Genomic DNA, 21121 nt, shown 5'->3' with positions numbered 1-21121 from the left:
CTTCAGCTCCAGGAGTTATGCTTGCAAACAAAGGCTCCTGAGTCACAAGGCACATGTAAACTCAGAAGGGCAAATACAGGAGGAAATTAACATTTACGTGTACAAGAGACGCTAGAATGTGAATCCAAAAGGAATGAAAAGGAGAAAAAGAAATTAATTCTTACCTCTATGCACAGCTGACTCCAGACACATCAGAAGGTAGGAGAGCCTTGCTTCCCGAGACCGTGGAAGGTTCTCCACATTACACCGGTATTTCTTCAAGTCACTCTTACAGGATTTGGCCAATGAATAACTGACTTTATAATCCTGGGCAATCAGCTTCTGGCGGGTTGTTAGTGCTTCTCGACACTGAATAAAGAGTGTAGCAAAGAGTAAGACCACTCAGGTGGTTCGGCTGCTCACACATACAAGCAGAGGCTCGTGGTCAAGGGTATGTCAACAACTGCAGTTGTTACCAAAATGCCTACCTTTAAGTTTGGCTAAAAGTGAACACAAGTGTGCTGGGGTAAGAGGCAGGGATAAATGGATGGAGAAACCCTTGGAAATCTACAGTGAATTTCTGATTGTTGCTGCAACAGTACCTAAAAACATACTTGGTAGATTCTAATACATTAGCTTGACAAAGTATGCTTTTCCTCTTCAACAATATCCCTAAAGTAAATTTCACAAGAATCAAAGTGGCAACTGACAGAGCACTCTGTAAGTTACATTCTATGCTTTTAAAATATAATTATTCAATAGTGAATTATATAAGCAACTGAAATGAAACATTTCTTCAGCTGCATATGACAGTAAATGGCAGGAGAGCAAAACCAAGAATAATTATTCTTTTAAAAGTCATAAAAGATTCTTGCATTTATCCAGGAACAGCAGACTAATGGTAATGAGAATGCTTAATGAGACAGCTGCCGAAAAATTAAATAGCTAATTACCTGCAAAGCACATTGGTTTGGTTAGCCTAAACTTCCTGAGTATGTGAGGCTGGCTTCAATGTGACCGTGATACAAAATTCTCCAACTTTACTTCCAAAATTGATTCTCAACTGGCTTCCCGGTATCTAGATATCACAAGGCTTCATTTTCTGGGCTTAAGCAAAATATGCTTTGGTTCTCTACTGAAAGCCAAATGTCTCTCCTCTGAAAAGGGTAAGCTTTATCATTTATATCCTGGTAATGAGTTTATAAGAATATTATTTGAGAGGACTTGAGAAAACTTTTAAGAAATGAATAAAATACTGGTGTATTTCAAAATAATACTGACCTTCTCACTCATGGATTCTTCAAACTTATGGTTAAAGAGGCATTTATACACTCTGCCTTCACCAGCTTGCGTCTGTAAGATGGAACATACACATGATGATGAGGATGATAACAATCAGCTGAGTAGTTATGCTGGGCCCTATCCACAACGTTATACAGAACCTCCTGTTAAATTATTACAATGGTGAGCACTTCTGAACAAATGGCTCAGCCATTTATAACATTTAGTGGCCTTTGGAAGAAAATGGTGATTGCAGGAAAGATGAAAAAAAATTTCCCATGATGCTTGGCTACTGTCCTTTGTTCCCAGATATAATGTTAATCAGGGAACCAAGAGAAGTGTCTTGTCAGTCTCTTCTTACATTCTTGGAGCCAATAAAACTCATAATCAGTGGCTCTGATGGCTAAAACTGCTTATTCAAAACAGCAGAGGGTGGAAATGTACACAAGTTACTCTCAGTTCTTTGTTGTAAGAATGGAGACTCTTCCATTTCATATGTTAGCAAGTTTTTCTATAAGGTCTGCAGATAGCAATCAAGGATTTCATTTTAAAAGGTAGCCACCTGCTGTTTTGTTTATCTTAGCCCAAAACAAGTAACATGTAATATGGTAGTTTTAGCCACGAAATAGGTATGAACAGGATTCCATCAGTCTCTGTTATCCTGGGACCAACTCTACCTTCCCTTTCAGTGCCTTATGTGCACGGGAGAGTGTGTGGTTAATTTTGTTTTGGACTAAAGTATTAAAAAATATTTTAAAGAGAAGAACAGTTTCTGAGCTGACTCACATTTTCACAAAAACGCTCCCGATCATCTCGGCAAGCAAAATATAAATGCCGGTCTAGATGAAAGTCATCTGAGGACAGCTCAGCCACCCGCAGAATGGCTTTCTTGCAGAGTTCAGAGACTTGAATCTTGGGATCTCTCTCTTCGGCTTCCTTCACCAGGCCCTTTTCCAAGCATGATACCACCTCACCTTGTGAATGTGCATCCTAAAACAGCAAGGATACTAATATTGTAAAACTCTCACCACAATGAGTTTCAAATAAACATCATTTGCTTTAAAAAAAAAAATTCTCAATTCAATATATAGTTGGCTTATTCACGTTCTGTTGAGAAATCAGGTGGGAACCAACCACCCTGTGGAAGTTACAGAAAATGTCCTCAACAGTCTTCTGTTACAATGGAATACTTGCACGCTACAAATGGAAAGAGAGATCCTGGGAGATTTAAGTATAGTTAAGTTAGCACTAGAAATAGAAACCTGAGGGAGTGCCCGGGTGGCTCACTTGGTTAAGTGTCTGACTTCAGCCCAGGTCATGATCTCAGGGCTCGTGAGCGTTGACAGCTCAGAGCCTTAGAACCTGCTTCGGGTTCTGTGTCTTCCTCCTTCTTTGTCCCTCCCCAGCTTGCACATGAGCTCTCGCTCTCTCTCTCTCAAAAATAAACATTAAAAAAAAGAAAGAAACAGAAACCTGAATTCTTTAGTTTAAAATGTCAGAAAAATTTTAAGAATTTACATTAGCTCCACGTTCTGATTGTGGTTCATGTCAATGTTGAAATAACACTGCAGAAATCTCTGTTCGTCTACCTCAAAGGTGAGGTATTTCCCCAATAGTCAAGTTGGAAAAAAAAAAAAAAAAAAAAGCAAACCACAAAATCCACTGAGAAAAGATGTTACAGAGACCCTCCTTCTCATTTTTCTACTCTATACTGTCCACAAAGACCCCAATATGTACAATTTATTGTGTAATACTCACTTTGATGTTTTGGATTTATCCTAATGAGATTTAATGAGATTACCACCCTCTATACAAACTGCTTTTGAGAGCTCTCCTAAAGCCATCCAATTATCTTTAATTGTGCATTGCATCATCCCCATGGCAACCACAAGCATCCATTCACTAAAAATACGAGAAATTTCCCCTAAATATTTTTTATTCAGGAGTCCTAATCTGCTATACTCTGAAGATATGGCTCAAAAACGTGACAGGTATAACCATAAATACAGCAAGCCAACCAGTAGGAAGTATATGCTATATTTTATTTATACACACAATCTTGTTAGAGTAAAATACCATATCTATGAAATCATCTGTACATAATAAAACGATTCCTAAAACAAGCAGGGAAGCATCTACTTTAAGCGGAATTTCAATTCAACAAAAAAAATTGTGGTTTTTTTTTTCTACTTTGTTGTAATGCGATTTGTTCTATATAGCACATTAATTTCTAAATTATTTCCAGAAAAATGTCCAAGTTGTCTTCCATTATACCTGTGGAGAGGGGATAAGACCTGTGGTACCTCTTGTGCAGAGGAGTAAATACAGGCCTAGAGTTTATCAACTTGTCTTGAGTTGCAGAAGGGAAGGTGCCTAGCTAACAGTCCATCATTTATTTTTCCAGACCTTGGGGTTCTAGGATATCCTATAATCTATATGTGGATGTTTTAGATTTTTCCTGAGGAGGGTTCACAGTTTTCATTAAATTTTCAAAAGGTGTACTGACCCAAAAAAGATTTGGAAACACACTCTACTAGCAGATTCTCATGCCTCCTATTCTCTATCTGTACCTGAACCTTGCTCACTAGCTGCATGATTTTATCCCATGCTTAAAAACCCAAGAGGACCAAGAAGGTTTTTTAAAGGGCACTTCTGAATAGGTAAACAAAACTCCAAGAGACAAGTGACAAAAAGATAAGGACAGAGAGAAAAGTTGACACAAACCCCAGAAATCTGGAATAAGGCCCATTTTTTCTTCCTAAATCATGAGTGATACTCAGGTTTGTCTGACTAGCGCCCATTTAAGCAAGGCCTACATGTTCTACTTTCCAAAGGAGAAACAAACCTATGATAACAAAGGCTTGGCCAGAAACCTCAGTCACTTACTATTCACAGTATATAAAAGATTATTATAAACATGATTTTATTTTATAAAACAAAACAAGATCCTTTACCAAAGTTGAGTAGCCCATTAACTTAATTAGGTGGCTGCTAGCAACTAGGTCTTAATCATATAAACATGAAAATAATAATCTGATAGTCAACTTTTCTCTTTTTTTTTTGAGAGAGTGAGTGTGTGTGTGTGTGTGTGCGTGCGTGTGTGCGTGCGCGGGGAAGGGGCAGAGAGAGAGGGACACAAGAGAATCTCAAGCAGGCTCTGGATGGTCAGCACACAGAGCCCAACACGGGGCTTGAACTCATGAAACCATGAGATCATGACCTGAGCTGAAATCAAGAGTTGGATGCTTAACCGACTCAGCCACCCAGGCGCCCCCTGAGAGTCAACTCTTGATTTATATTTAGTCTTTAGTCTTGGGTCACAGGGTAAAGAAATGACTTCCGTGTAATGAGTCTTAAGTGTTTCCCTGTATACTCAGGGTTTGTAATGGTTTTAAATGTGCCATCAGTAAGATTATCTATTTAGGGCTGTTATATTTCCTAATGGTTCCATTTGCTTCTTCTTGGATTTAAATAAAGGCAGCAGCATCAGGGTTTAAGACCCCCTAAGGAATCTAAGATTTAATTATAATTATAGCAACTGTAGCACCACATATTGGTACTGGGCTATAACATCATCTCCATGAGAGGTTTTCATTCATCTTAACTTTAGATAGACAATTTTTTCAAATAAAGATATTTCAAGTATTCTTATTGGTTCCCCCAGAGTCTCTGAGCTTTTCAGTCTAGCCCGTTTTACTTTTATAACTGAAATGTATGTAAATATTTGAAAAGAAGACTGTATGGCTAATTCCAGAATAAGAATGAAAGCAAGGGAGGAAAACTGCACAGTGGCACATCATTGACAGGAAAATAAAATTACTTAGGTTAAAAAAGGTTACGTTACTAATATATAGGCTTAACACTGAGTAACAAATGATCTTGCTAATGGACTTAAAATGAAACTTTAAAAGTTCTGTGGTGAGACAAAGGTCTTAAAACTACTGCTAAGTGTCCTGATCAGTTTTTAGCAATTTGATAGGTAGTATCTTTTCTTCCCCATAAACCTTGTCCTTTTTTTTTTTTTTTTTAAGAACAGAGAAAAATAACATTAATTTCAAAAAGGTAGGGAAGAACTCAGTTTTCATTTCTGCTATAAACCATTCTCTATTTCAATATTTTTGGTGTCTTCTTTGATCTTCCTTACTAGACAAAGAGAGAAAAAGACCGTCCAAACATATTCAAAGTAGTTGGTTAAAAGCAGGGAATGATAAAATTATTTAACTACTGAATGAAAAGTCTAAAAGTAGTAATAATGTGGCACATTTCCTTAATTAAGTTCCTATAATGGATGATACACCGTGCTTTTTCTTCAGATGATCTGCCCTTTCATTTTAACTGTGTTCAGAAAAAAATGTTATTAATATATAGTCTTTGTTGGGGCGTCTGGGTGACTCAGTCAGTTAGGCATCCGACTCTTGATTTCGGCTCGGGTCATGGTCTTTGTGGTTTGTGAGTTCAAGCCCCACATCGGGCTCTGTGCTGACAGCATGGAGCCTGCTTCAGACTCTGTCTCCCTCTCTCTCTTCTCCATCCCTGCTCATGCTCTCTCACTCTCAAAAAATAAACATTATAAAAAAATTCGTAATCTTTGTCCTCAAATTTATATATACTAACATTTTGAAAAAAATAATAGTTTTAAAATCATGACTTTTCTATATTCATACAGAGGCAGGGTACAGATTAACCATGACCCCTTTCCTCTGACCATTGGAGGAAGTCAGTTCAAAGCCAGTCACAGAGGAATTTGCAAGCTTCATTGGCAAATATGAAACTAATGAGCCTATTTTCTTCTGTGGTCAGAAGCTGATTCATTAATTTTCAGGATAATCTGCATATCTAAATAACTGGCTTCAGAAAAGGAAACTACCATTTAGAAAAGCCAAGAAAGGCTAAAGACCTGCCTCCCTCCTTTTTAAACTTGGCTGCAGTACCAGAGTGGGTTATATAGGAGGGAGCATGCTTTTTCGAGTGCAGGTGTGAATCCATCTTCTTGTCCTCGAAATACAGAAGAAAGTCTTTGATGCTAGGATAGGGATCTGATATAAACAGAAATTCACCTAAGCAGTAGGTATGGCAAAAGATAACCATGACAAAAATGCGCAGCCTGATGATCCATAGAAGTGTTTCTGTTATTTTAACAAAGCTGGGCAAATAGTCCTCACCGTCTTGTCTTTGGGCTCTAGTACTACTGTGTTCTGCGATCGTCTCAGTCACTGAAACTTAGTAACTCATATATGCAGTTGAAAGCAGGTTTTATTCTGACAATTCAGATTGCCAGGGGGAGGGAAGCTAAACGGCAACTACCTTGGTGTCAAAAGGAAAAACTACTACAAAGAGAGATGAATCGTAATGGTCTACTCTATGGTGTGGACCACTAATCACAAATATGGAAAAGTGTCATCACTGATTCCTAAAAAAATGTGTCTAGGACACTTATGTGAAGATTTTAAAAAGAGTGAGATATGGAACTGGAAATAATCTCTCACACCCTAAATAAAGGCAGAGGCGCTTCCTGAATAATTAGGGTAGCTTAAGTGCTTTTGTGCCATTTCTAGAGTCTGCTGGGAAGGAAAAAAAATCTGCCTTCTTGATTAAAACTGGCCTTTCTTTAGCTGCCAAAAGCTGTATGCCAAATTCACAGCACTTTCAAGACTGACTCAGAGGTGCCCTGTGAAAGGGCCAGAGCCCTGTGCTGGTGGGAAGGAAAAGGTATTTGGTGACAGCCAGGTAAGAACCAGCACTAAAAGCTTCCAATGAACTGGTGTGTGCAGCTCTGGCATTCTAACACCAGGCCCCCTTGGTCAGTGACAGAAGCCCGCAAACCACGGGACAATGAACAAATAGAGGGCAAAGCGACAAAGGGGTTTTATTTTCTATCATATTTCCTAAAGAGCAGATTAATGAGCAGTGGCAATTAATAGCTGATGCCAGACATATGCCTCAGACCACCTCTCCCTCGGCAGCTGTTACTTCTCAGGAGTTTCCTTCATTTTGCTGAGCCAACAAATTCAGAATAAACCTGGCCAAACCTCCATTATGACCTCCTGGACAACAGATTCAAAGGAACAAAAGGAAGACCAGATAGATATAATTAAGAAAGAAGAAATTAGTTAGGTAGTTATTTTCTTTCCTATCTTTACTAAAACTAGTTCTTTTGAGAGAAAGATAATAACAGATCACATTTATAGAGTACCTTTCCTGTCAGAAGCCTAAAGTACCTTTATGTACCTTAAACTTTTCTAATATTTAAATATCTTCTTTTGTAGCAGTGTGCTTACTAAGTAATTTTTTTTTTTTTTTTTATAGCAGCAATAAGGTATTTGCAAAGAAAGGGTAGAAAATTCAAGTCTCTTCTAATCCAACCACTTTGCCCACAGACAACAAAATGCTCTGGCAAGGAACAATACAGGTACCCGGCAAGTGGTTTAGTATTTTGAAGATGACACTACTCTTGGCTGATATTAATTCCTCTGCTTCCCCATACTGAGACACAAACAAACGAAATGCATTCACAGGTTAACGAGTCTTAGATCTGAGGGCTGTCTGGACCTCTACTTCAAGGCCACCTCCAGCCCTAAATTTTTCCCATGCCAGTTATACAACACTTTACATTCATCAAGTTTGCAGGACCCCTTTGGTGAAGCCAGTATAGCAGATACCTTTTCTCCAAGCCGAATACTGCCACATTTCAGAATGTTGATGTCATTTTTGCAGTCATCCATGAAGCCACAGATTAGACGGTAATCACTGAAAATGATGGCCGTCATCTTGGTGATGTATTGGTGACACTGGTATTCAGTGATATTGCCTCGGTGATCCACCAAGCAGGAAACCAAGTAACCTTTTCCAACTGGTTCATCAGCACATTCTTTAATCTGCTCCAAAGAAAGTGGCTGTTTTACACAAGTATTTTATTTTCCTATCATGTAACTTTTATAAAAGAGAGAATGTGTGATCTTTTCTTACTGATTTCCCATCTCTGTATTTGGGAGAAAAAGAGGAAAACACTTAGAAATACATTTATTTTAAAGAAAATAGTGGCAGCCATATTCAGATTGTTGTACTCTCTAGGAAATACCTGCTAAATGTGTTTTGCAAGAAATTTTTACAATTTCAGCTTTATTGAGATATAAATAAAAAGAGCTTCTAACATCTACAGCTTCAGAATGGCTGTACTGAAAAGTTCCTTTATCCACGCAAAGAAGGCAATGGACAGTGAGATTAATCTGGGAAACAGGTCTGGAAAACAGGTGCAGAAGTGAAGTCTAGTACCATGTCCCAAGTCAAGCTACACAGCAAACCATTACTGTCAGGGAAACCTAGTGGCCAAAAGGAGGGAGGCAGGAAGGCATAATATTACTTCTTGACATGACATTAATGTGTTCTGAATTAACTGTGGATTTGGACATGTGTTTTTGAACTTTAGTAGAGTCCCAGCTTCGCCACTGTGGTCTGGAACACAAACATGTTTAAAATGATGCTCAGTGCAGTCTGGCAAAAAGTCTGAGAAGGGGAAGGCCACTGCAAATCTAATTTGGGTGGTTTAGACAACATGTTCTAGAGGATCAAGCACAGAGTAATTCCACATGGTTACTGTTCCTGCAAAGTGCATCCCAAACCACAAGTGCTAATGAAGCAAACTAGCCAAAAAATGCTGAAATTCAGTCCTAAAAGAGTAAAATCTACTTATAGGGTTGTAAGCTTGAATTATAAAATGGGGAAAGTTGTTTGCAAAAATCCTACTGCATTTGAAGAAATTAAAAAGAAACAAAAATGGTAGTTTTGACAAGAGTAAGGGGCCCAAATGTAAATGTTTATTTTTACTATAAATGAGAAGAGAATGTTTTACTGGTTTTTTGAAACCAATAGAGACCATTCTCTACTATCACACTTATCGTAAATATGTATAGAGGGCAAAACAAATACACCACACACACATCATCCTATAGCCCACTAGGTCTCTTCATGTCTAATTCTTGTATCAAATCCAGATCAAGTCAGACACTCTGTTCAAGACAGAAGACTGTTTACTTTTAAAGAAGCAAACTTGAGAATTTAAGTAAATAGTCTCACTCTGTCTTCAAGAGGCAGCAGAGACCTTCAACAATCAAGATGAATGCAACTCTTTCAACTTAACCCTGAGGTTTTTTTTTTTTTTTTTTTTTTGGAGATGCCTAAAAAAGAGGGTCATGAATGTATTTCCAGGAAAAGGCTTGTTTTGTTTTGAGTAAAACAAAAGTTTCAAAAGTGAAAGGAAGGCATTTGTAATCCAACCAATGAAAAGCCTGTGTAAGAACACAAAACTAGTGGCAGACACCTGGGTTTTAAAATTTAATAAAGTGCAAGAGTTCAATACAGCCCTTATACTGGGCAATCAAGTTTATAAATCTGAAGAAAAGCCAGGAGCACATTTTGAATTGGAGCCCCAATAAGAAAATAAATGTGTATTTAGCTTCAATCACTTGAGATTTTACTGAAGCACAGAGACTGAGTACCTATTTGTATTTTAGTTCACCACCAGTTACAATAGGGCATGGTGTTTGATTCAGAAGATTATGCTTTCCTTCAGCCATTCCATTGGCTAGAAGTTTAATAAGACAGAAGGAAAATTTCTAAGATTAACAGCAAGAACCGCAATAAATCATCAACATATTTATGAATGGGAGTAAACTCTGAAGTGGCTGGGGAGCAGATTCATAAGGTGCCATTAGAAAAATGCTGCTGTCACTCTGTTTTTGACGTGAAGCAGGAGGGAAGCAGGAGGGAAGCAGGAGGAAAGGAGGAAGCAAGCAGTATTTGCTTCAACTACAGAGAGTAAATAAGTTTGGTTTGCAATTTGCAGGTATTCTTCTGATGCTGTTTTTCTCCTTGCAAATAGGATTGCAAGAAAGAAGATAGGAGAGAGATGTAGAATAAAACATTTTGTGGGCAATTAGGTTCTTCCTGATTTTAATTTTCCTGATTCCAGTATAATCTCCCTCCTAGGGAGGGATAAATTCTGGTTTTTACTTGAAATCTTTGACAAAACCACAACACCCCAAAAGGTTACAAGAGAACCATCATTACATACCCATTATAAGAAAACCAATTATACGTATATATATCTTTTATAAGCCAGCCAAGAGTGAAATTTTCCTGATGAATATGCAGAGACTCTGGGCAAAATTTCCACAAGGCAATCAAAGTGCTATAAACAGCTAACCATATAGCTAGCTAAGGGACTATGAGGTGTGCAATACTAAAGCCGAAGCCCAATGTTTTCAAAGATACGCTATTGTGTTCTGAAGCCCCAAGGTAACTATGAAGAAGGGTAACTGCTTGAAAAGAATAAAACATATCAGATCCAGTATTAGAAGGTGTGAGGAAGCAAACAGGTTCTAAACAGGGTCCCGTAATGATGTAATTGAGGAACAAAGCTCAGGGCTTATCTGGATGGAAGAGGGTGGTCCTGCTAAGAACCCTTAGAGCTAAGAAAGTGGTCCTGAATTGAGTCATCAGTAGGGTAGTTTGAGGGCAGATCTAGATGTTGCAAAATGTACAATTATTAACTCTGAGGTGGAAAAACAGCAACTGTTCTTTGTGATTCTTATACTTCAGTATGCAGAAATCTCTGGCTTTTTGAAATTCTTATCACTGATTCCAAAAAATAAAATAAAAATTTCAATACCACAATTTTCACTAATATCATTTGTTGAACCAAGACAGTTGAAAAGTTTCCCCAATTAGCACCCATACAGTGCTATACTATTTTCATTATTTTTATTTTTATACTCAACATCTAACTATAACAACATACACAATCCTTCCACAAACCTTTTTAATGCTAACTCCTATTATTTGAAGCATATGCCTCTGTGGTCCAATTGATCCAAACGTGTAACTCAGAAACGTTGATAAGCCTCTTGGGGAGACCATTTTGATATGCTTCAGACATCAGCAGATTGTAAAAAGTGTGACCGCAGCACTGATGACAGAAGCAGTTGTGTCCTCCATCTGGGGACCAACGGAGCCTGATTTCCAATGTGTCTGAATCAATAGCGTCCTACTGTAACTGTAGGTGAATACAGGAGGCTAGTTATACTCCCCACTGCAGTGGCCTCTCTCAGACCATGTAGATGTGAATTCCAAGAAAAGTAAAGTAACTGAGTCAGTTATTCCTCCCTTAATGACTGGTCTGGTCAACAGATGTAATTTTCTCTTCTAAGCCATTAAATACCCACAAAATTCTGTCACAACCTACCTCTGATATGGTAGATTTGCAAACCTCTCTGGCCACAGATTCAAATTTGGGGTCTGTAGTTAGATTCAGCTTGTAATTCCACAACAACTAGGTATAAGAGAAAAAAAACAAACAAAACACTGCAGTTAAAATAGTATGAAATTTTCCATCAATGGTTACCGTAAGTGACAAAAGTCCATTACACAGAGTCAGATAAAAGCATATTCAGTTAATGAAAAGTAAAGTAAGAGGGGTGCCTGGCTGGCTCAGTCAGTATAGCATGCAACTCTTGGTCTTGGGGTTGTGACTTTGAGCCCACGTTGGGTAGAGATGACTTAAAAAAATTAAATCTTTAAAAAAAAAGAAAAAGAAAAGTAAGATAAAAATGTCATTTTGTTTACAGATAAAAGGAAAAAAAAAATGAGGGCACCTGGGTGGCTCAGTTGCTTAAGTGTCCTGCTCTTACTTTTGGTTCAGGTCATGATCTCACAGTTGGTGAGTCTGAGCCCCTCATCAGGCTCTGTGCTGATGGCTTAGAGCCTGCTTGGTTTTCTGTCTCTCTTCTCCGGGCCTCCCCGGTTCACGTAGGCACATGCACACATGCTCTCTCTCTTTAAAAAAATGTGCAGACAAGGGCACCTGGATGGCTCAGTTGGTCCGACTTTAGCTCAGGTCATGAGCTCATAGCTCGACTTGAGAGTTCAAGCCCCATGTCGGGCTCTGTGCTGACAGGTCAGAGCCTGGAGCTTGCTTCAGATTCTGTGTCTCCCTCTCTCTCTGCCCCTCCCCTGCTCACCCTCTCACTCAAAATAAATAAACATTTAAAAAAATGTGCAGACAAAATAAAATATTACCACTCAGACATACTTGTTTATTTTTTCACTTAAGAACAATTTTTTTTAAGTCAAGAAAAAACTGCAATTAAAATCTCTGGTAAGGTTTTCAGAGAAAACATTAATAAAGTTGTACAAGCTAAATTTTATTAAGCCTATTAAAAGTATAACCCTGAAGCTCAGATTTGGTAGCTTTAGTTGCAGATTTCACAATCCACGGTGCTTTCATAGATCAGTTTTATGAAGGAGAGATGCCCAGAATCTAGTTTCCTTTATTCCTTTAAAATTCCTTTCCTATCTTTATTCCTTTAAAATTCTCCCTTGTCTTGACATATACACCATAAGGTCTACTTTACACAACTGTTTTGACATGTTTTAAACTGCAAAATATCTAAAGCCATTACTGTTCACAGGTGAGGGCTTAATATTACCTTAGCTTTGCAGCTTTACTTAAAATTTTTCCAATATATGATTCATTTTCTGAAAAGTAGCCCAAAGGAGCCCTTATTCTAGGCTCAGCTGGAGAGACAGAGCAGGGACTTTGTATGATGCTGAAAATGGAGAGATTGGGGGAGGGAGAAGCAGTTCACAAGCCTTTCTCCTATACTCCAAGACTAAACAATGCAATCAATCACTCACTGATTCACTCAAACATCTGGTTAGCACTTATGATCTACCACGCAAGTCTAAACTCAAGGTCTTCATAGGCTATTACAGGAAATAGAAAAAAATGTCCTGAGTATGTACCGTTTTAGGAGCTGGGAGTTAAAACAGGAGAAAGACAAAGACTGTCCAGTGGTGGCTATGGTCAATGGCAAAGTACTGCAAGTATTTGATTAACAGCAACACAAGGTACCACAACAGTACAGGGAAGGAGTACCCGAGACTGCGTTGGGGCATTTGGTCCAGTAAAGTTTACCATAGAAAGTGCTATCTAAGATAAAACCTGAAAGACAAGCAGTTAGCCATAGTAAAGGGGTAAGGAGAAGACTATTTTATTAGGTAAACGAAACAGGATGCACAGAAGCTCACTGAAAGTGATGCAGGGCATGCCAGAGGAACGCGAGTCCAATGGAAGACTGACTCTGGAGAGGTAGCCCAAGGCCAGGTCATAAACCCCTAGTAAGCTATGTCTGAGCTCCAACCTGAGAATAACAGGGAGTCACTAAAGGGAAAGGGAATGACATGACCAGGTCTGCTTTTTAGAAGGAGAACAGTCTTATATAACCTGTGTTAGGAACAATACAGAAATAAGCAGTTAATTCTGCATAGGAGTACTAAAGAAAATTTTTTGAATAAATAAAACATGAAAAACGAGTGGGATTTCTGCTCTTCTCACAAAAAAAAAAAAAAAAAGCCAGCAAAAAGCTCTAATCTCTCGACTCTCATCAATAAGTGAGTTTTCAGGAAAAAAAGGAGTAGAATCTGGCCACCATCTATAACAAAATCTCTAAGAGGATGAACTTCTGCCTTGTTCAGCACAGTGTATGCCAAGTGCCCTGAAGAGGGAATGATGGAACACATAGGTATCAACAAATATTTGTTTAATAGACATACAAAAGAACAAACTTATACCATCATGAGTGACAAGTTCAAACAACAGGACATATGAGGCCAAACTGAGAAGGGGTATAACAGAAGCTTAGCTCTAACTGAAGAAATCTTGGGCCTCCTGGTTCCTCACAAGCAAAGATGAATCCAGTGAATCAAAAGACAAGGTCAGAATTTAGACAAACATATTTTACAATTATCTATTAATTCAGTCCGTACTACTTGGTCATTAAATTTTATATTTTAAAATTAAAGCAACATTCTTCTTTTAAAATTAAGAACATTCTAATATTCTGTATGTATATCTAACCAAAGATAGATTAAAAATTTCCCTCCTTATTGAGTGACTTGTAGCTGACTCAATGCCATTTCTTTCAGAAAGAAAGAATGAGAAAGAGGGAAAGAAAGAAAGAAAGAAAGAAAGAAAGAAAGAAAGAAAGAAAGAAAGAAAGAAAGAAAGAAAGACAAAGAAGAAAACAGAAAGACAAAGAGAGGAAGGAAGGAAGGAAGGAAGGAAGGAACAAGCAAGCAAGAAAAGCTGTCTGATAGCTCAAGGATTTAGAGTAAACAGCAAGAAATGACAGAAAAATTATAAAATACAAACCACAGATTGCTTCCTTGCTTTTATGCAAACTCAGATGTGCTATGATGGGCTAGAAACTGATTTTTTGTCAAAGCCATTTAAATAATCACTTAGATCTTCTGAAATGTCTTTAACTTTTAATTTGGCACCCCTCATCCTTTATTTGTCTTTCTTTTACTTTGAGATAGAATTCACATACTATAAAAGCCACCACTTTACAGTGTACAATTCAGTGGTTTCCAGTGTATTCAGAGGTGGTACAACATCACCATTTTCTAATTCTAGGACATGCCCATCACCCCAAACAGAAACCCTACACTCACTTTGTCACTCCTCATCCTTCCTGCTCCCATTCTTTGGCAACCATTAATCTATTTCCTGCTCTTTTATATTTTAAAGTTTATTTATTGGGGCACCTGGGTGGCTCTATCAGTTGAGCATGACTCTGGCTTACATCATGATCTCATGGATCAATGAGATTGAGTTCAATCCCCACAAGGGACTTGCTACTGTCAGCACGAAACCCACTTTTGGATCCTCTGTCCCCACCCCCCTCTCTCTCTGCCCCTCCCTTACTCGTGCTCTTTCAAAAAGAAACAAACATTTAGAAAAAAAAGTTAATTTATTTGGGGGGGGAGGGGCAGAGAGAGATGGAGGGGTGGGATAGAGAGAATCCCAAGCAGGTTCCAACCTGTCAGCACAAAGCCCGCCTTGGGGCATGAATCCACGAATCGTGAGATAAGGACCTGAGCCAAAATCAAGAGTCATTTAACCAAATGAACCACCCAGGCACCCCCTGCTCTTTTATTTTTAACATGACCTAGTAATGATTATTACTCTAAGTAGAAAGGGAATTCGGGGGCGCCTGGGTGGCTCAGTCGGTTAAGCGTCCGACTTCAGCCCAGGTCACGATCTCGCAGTCCGTGAGTTCGAGCCCCAGTTCGGGCTCTGGGCTGATGGCTCAGAGCCTGGAGCCTGCTTCCGATTCTGTGTCTCCCTCTCTCTCTGCTCCTCCCCCATTCATGCTTTGTCTCTCTCTGTCTCAAAAATAAATAAAACGTTAAAAAAATTTTTTTTTAATAAATAAATAAAAAATAAAAAAAAAGAAAGGGAATTCAGCACACGAAGCCACCAGTATCTTTTCCTCTAGAAAACACACATTGCACACTTCATTACTGACAGTGGATTACTCATACCATACTTGATAAATGTCCTCTCCTGAGTGGTTATAATCAACTAAGAAAAATAAGTGCAACTGACAATAAGTGCTATCAGTTAGCAGAATGCATTTCAGCTTCAACTTTCTTAAACATAAGATGTTCACTTTTAATTCATCTACATACCCATCTCCCTCACCCAGACACATATTGAGTAACTGCTATAATCTGGAATCCAGCGAGGTGACAAAATTGAGAAGAGTGAAGGAAAAAAGCCACCATCTCGGCATTCAAGGAGCTCAACCATAGGAGCCAAAATATTTGAAAGAGTCAGACTGAGAAGAAAATAAGCAATAAAAATACAGTGTGATAAATCTGATACCAGATGCATGCAGAAGATGTTATGGGAATACAAAGGAAGAATACAGCTCAGTGAATGTGGAGGAAGGGCAGGTGTGGGAAGCAAAGACCAAGTTACACTGGGCTTGATCCCCAAGAATAAGAAGGAATTTTGTCAGGTGGGAGATTGGGGTTCTAGGAGTACAAAGCTAGAGAGCACAGAGAGCGCAATAATAACTTCTGGGGACATCCACAGTTCAGAACGGCTGCAGTTGAGGGATGAAAGCTGGGGCTGGCAGGTTGCAGGCAGGGGTCAGATCACACTGTGTATTAGAGCTCACATTAAAGAATGCGTATTTTACCTCACAAGAAATGGGAAGCTAATCAACAATTTTAACCAGAGAACTCAAAAGCTTAACTCTGGTCACAGTGCAGAGAAGGGCAAGACGAGGGGAGATTAGCAGACCAGTTAAAAGCCATGTACTGCTGGCTGGGAGAAGATGCGATGTATCTGAGGTATTTGGGATAATGACAAGTTTTGGGTGTGGAGGGTGAAGCAAAAAGCTTCCTTCACAGCCAAGCTCCTTCAAAAGTATAGCTCATTTTATCCACTTCCTCTTCCATTCATCTTACAACTTTTAAATCTTGTTTAGTTGAATAAGTAGTTAAAAATCAAAACAAACAAGCAGTTTCCAGACAAGTCCTTTTCTGAAGTCCTACCAACTCCCCAGAGACAAATATTTCAAATTCCTTTTGCTGATTTTTTTTTTTTTACAGAAATTACCTCTACAATTTTAAACTACCTAATTAACTGCTATTTCTTGATTTGTTACTTTTAGATATTCTGTAATATTCTATAAAACTTTATATGGTAAAAGAGAAGGAATGAACTTTTATATACTTCTTCCTGATCCCAATTCTCCCAATATAGTTAAATCATAATGTCAGATGGTGAGCATTTACATTAGTGATGCTATACAAAAGTATACATGCTGAGCTATATAGAACATTATTATTTCATTCCTTCCACTTATAGTCTGTCACAGAGTTAACAGTCATTTATTTCATGGGCCTATTTTTCTCCATGGTCATTACCAATTAATCCCCAATCTCTAACTGGAAAAGTAGAGAGTTTGGTTCTAGAAAGGACTATGAGGCAGAGTAAAAATGTGAAGTCAGCAGTTGGAGCGTGGAGTTCTGTGGAAAGGAGTAGGCTAGATAAAAGACAGGAACCACACACTGTCACCAGAGAACACAGGTGACAGGACAGGAACCAGACAGGAACCACACACTGTCATCAATTGCGCCAGGGAAACCCTGGTGGCAGTCTGCTTAGTCATCTGTGTGTTCTCTCCAGATAACAGCTCAGGTGTGAGAAGAAAAGACTCACAATGGGCACAGGGAGGAGCCCTGGCTTAGAAGACTCATGCCCCGTGGGAACCACTATCTCTTATAACAACCCTCTGGGCAAAGCTTTCAGGGTCTCTGCAAGGGACACACTCAGGTATGAGTCACCGCATCAGGGAAGCCCCAACTATGGCACCCCTATCGAGTAATTACAATTCACTTACAGTTCTTTCGGGTCCAAACAGAATGTACCATTTAGGATCATTTTCATCATGACCTATACTGCCTTGAAGCTTAGTCAGCATTTTACTACTACCAGACCACCAGAGATCTGACTTACATAGTGAGTAGAATTCAAAGTCTCATGAGGAAAGGGAAAGGGTTTTATTAACCTTTCACTCACAGGACTATTAAAATAAGCTGCTATAAACATTCTTGAAATGACACACAAACATTCCTGTTGAGTTAATAAATATCTGGAAGTGAAATGGTTGTACCATGTATTATGCTTATGTTCAGCTTTAGTACGTAAATGCTAAGCAGCTTCAAAAGTAGTTATACTAATTTACATTATCACTATCAATGCATGAAAATTTCCTTATTCCATAGTCACATCAATACTTGGTACTGATACCATCAGTCTTTACAATTCTGGCAATTTATCTAATGGTGAATCACTGAGGTTTTAATTTCCATTTCCCTGATTACTAATGAGGTTGAGTACCTTTTCATGTATTTATAGGTCATTCAACCATCATCTTTAGGAAATGGATGTTCAACTATCTTACCCATTTTTCTTTTTTTTCCTTTTTTAAAGATTTATGTATCTAAGTAATCTCTACACTCAATGTGGGGCTCAAACTCATGAATTTGGAGATCAAGAGTCGCATGCTCTTCCAACTGAGCCAGGCAGGTACCCTTCCTTTTTCCTTTTTTTTTTTTTAAATGGCTTATCTCAAATTTATCCATCCAATAGTTATGTTGTATCTTATGGCATAATTTCTATTTTAAAAGTCACTTAAATTAAAAAGAAAAAACAAACTGAACCACCAAAAAACAGTTCACTCATTTCTCTCATCCTTTGTCCCACTCCCCTAACAACCACCAATCTGTTCTCTGTAACTATGAGCTTAGTTTATTTAATTTTTAAATTTATTTAGATTCAGCACAGAAGAGGGAGCATCCAGTGTTTTTGTTTTTGTTCTTTTTTAAAAAAAAATCCATACAAACATTTACTCTATTCCTGCCCAAGGGTGGAGGAGAAGGGGTCAGGGCACTACTGGGGCTACAGGCCTTTGCAGACAGCCCTTGGGGGAGGGTGGGGCTCCTGCAGGAACAGTCCAGAGGCCAGTAGGCCTTGTGGGGCAGGGTCTGGAAAGCGAGACCCTGAGGGCTGACACAGGAGCCGGCTTGGCTCCCAGAGGTCACAGAGTCCAGGTGGGTTTGGGGGGTACCAGTTCCCCGGCTCTGGCCCAGGCCAGGATGGACTCTCAGTCTTGGTGGCTGCTGAGGTGCCAGGTCCCCCAACTCCCCGCCAACAAGAGGGAAGGCAGCGCCCGGGTCTTCCTCCTCTGGGTGAAGACGACAACTGTGCAAGTCCCTGGGTTCAAATTACAAATAATAAAAACAACAATATAAAATTAAAAAAAAAAATTAATATTTGAGACAGAGATAGCGCACGAGCGGGGGAGGAGCAGAGAGAGAAGGAGACACAGAACCCTAAGCAAGATCCAGGCTCTGAGCTGTCAGCACAAAGCCCAACATGGGGCTCAAACCCACAAACCATGAGATCATGACCCTAGCCAAAGCTGGATGCTTAACTGACTGAGCCACCCAGGCACCCCAACAATATAAAAATTTAAAAGAGAGCCCCTGTCCCAAACACCCACAACTAGCCTGCCTGGCCTGATCCCCACCTCCAGCAGGAAAGAAGAGGCAGGGACAGGCCTCGCCAGGCACTCAGCAGAGCTCACTGGGTTTCACTTTAACATAACGTTAAAAAAAAAAACCACAACAAAAAAACCCATAATGTTTAGCATTATTTCACTTTAGCATAATGCCTTTCAAAGGTCCCACCATGTTGTCACAAATGGCAAGATTTCATACTTTTTTATAGCTGAATAATATTCCACTGTATATATATCACATTTTCTTTATTCATTCATCCATCAATGGACACTTAAGTTGTTTCCATGTCTTGGCTACTGTAATGCCGTAATGAACATGAAGGTACACATATCTTTTCAAGTCAGTGTTTTCATTTTCTTGGAATAAACACCCACAAGTGAAATTGCTGGATCGTATGGTAGCTCTATTTTTAATTTTTTGAGGAACTCTATGCTATTTTTCATAGTGACTGCACCAATTTACATTCCCCCCAACAGTGCATGGGGATTCCCTTTGCTCCACATCCTCACCAGCACTTGGTATTTGTAGTCTTTTTGATAACAGCCATTCTGACAGGTGTGATTGTAATCTCTAATTACTGACTGGTATTATTTTTTCCTTAAATGTTTATTTAAAAACACAAAACAAAAACAAAACAATAAATCCATCTGGTCTTGGAGTTTTCTTTATGGGAAGATTTTTACCTCCAGATTCATTTTTTTAAAGTAAATACAGGTTACTCAGATTTTCTACTTCTTCCTGTGTTAGTTTTGGTTAAGTTTGTTTTTTTAGGAATTTGTCCATTGGGTAAACATTTTCAAATGCATTGGCCTAAAAACTGTTCATAACTAATCTTATCTCTTGCTTGACAACACTAACTCATTCCAGAGCTCCCTATTAAGTGGAAAGTTGTTTAATTTTTTTTTTTTTTTTTTTTAAATTTTTTTTTTTCAACGTTTATTTATTTTGGGGACAGAGAGAGAGACAGAGCATGAACGGGGGAGGGGCAGAGAGAGAGGGAGACACAGAATCGGAAACAGGCTCCAGGCTCTGAGCCATCAGCCCAGAGCCCGACGCGGGGTTCGAACTCACGGACCGCGAGATCATGACCTGGCTGAAGTCGGACGCTTAACCGACTGCGCCACCCAGGCGCCCCTAATTTTTAAAATTTGTTCCATTAACTTAAAAAAAATTTTTTTTCAAGGTTTATTTATTTTTGGGACAGAGAGAGACAGAGCATGAACGGGCGAGGGGCAGAGAGAGAGGGAGACACAGAATCGGAAAGCTCCAGGCTCCGGGCCATCAGCCCAGAGCCTGACGCGGGGCTCGAACTCACGGACCGTGAGATCGTGACCTGGCTGAAGTCGGACGCTTAACCGACTGCGCCACCCAGGCGCCCCTGTTCCATTAACTTTAATGGGAAAAATTATAATGCATCCTATTCCGACCCAAAAGTGTATTACTTTGCTAGTAATGCCATCAAAATACCACAGACTTGGTGTCTTAAACAACAGCGATTTATTTTCTCACAACTCTGGAGTCTGGAGGTCTGAGATCAAGGTGTTGGCAGTACTGATTTCTTCTGAGACTTCTCTCCTTGGCTTGTAGATGGCCATCATCTTTTTGTATCTTCACATGGTCTTCCCTCTGTGTCTATGTCCTAATCTTCTCTTTTTATAAGGACATCAATTCTCCTGTTTTCTGTATACTATTTGGCCCCTATTCAGTAGTGTCAAATCCTTCCTAACCCCCAAAGCCTTTTGGGGTTCTAGGGCACAGATAAGCTGCTTTCTGGGATTTCCCCTATGGCAGATATTTTATTCCCAATCTTATGCTTTATAAATAATGCCACAACAAATATTATCTTATAGACACATCTGAATCCATTCTTTTAACTATACATAAATTCTTAGAAGTAAAAATGCTGGGCCAAAGAATATACACA

At 39.0% G+C, this 21121-nt stretch overlaps 1 protein-coding gene across 1 annotated transcript in view; it reads right to left on the bottom strand.

Annotated features, from left to right (window-relative positions):
- GLG1 (golgi glycoprotein 1) overlaps positions 1-21121 on the bottom strand; it is a 152350-nt gene that overhangs the window by 38925 nt on the left and 92304 nt on the right. Inside the window, exons 3-7 of the mRNA XM_025920609.2 lie at positions 11501-11587; positions 7920-8135; positions 2047-2250; positions 1261-1332; positions 165-348 (exon numbers count right to left, since the gene is read on the bottom strand). Coding sequence (XP_025776394.1) covers positions 165-348; positions 1261-1332; positions 2047-2250; positions 7920-8135; positions 11501-11587 — 763 coding nt within the window. The remainder of the gene's footprint in view (positions 1-164; positions 349-1260; positions 1333-2046; positions 2251-7919; positions 8136-11500; positions 11588-21121) is intronic.

Source organism: Puma concolor, chromosome E2 (assembly GCF_028749965.1).
Source record: "Puma concolor isolate L17-30 chromosome E2, mPumCon1.1.hap2, whole genome shotgun sequence".
Lineage (NCBI taxonomy): Eukaryota > Metazoa > Chordata > Mammalia > Carnivora > Felidae > Puma > Puma concolor.
Note: the sequence above shows the minus strand (reverse complement) of the source record. Positions and strands in the feature narration are given on the sequence as shown.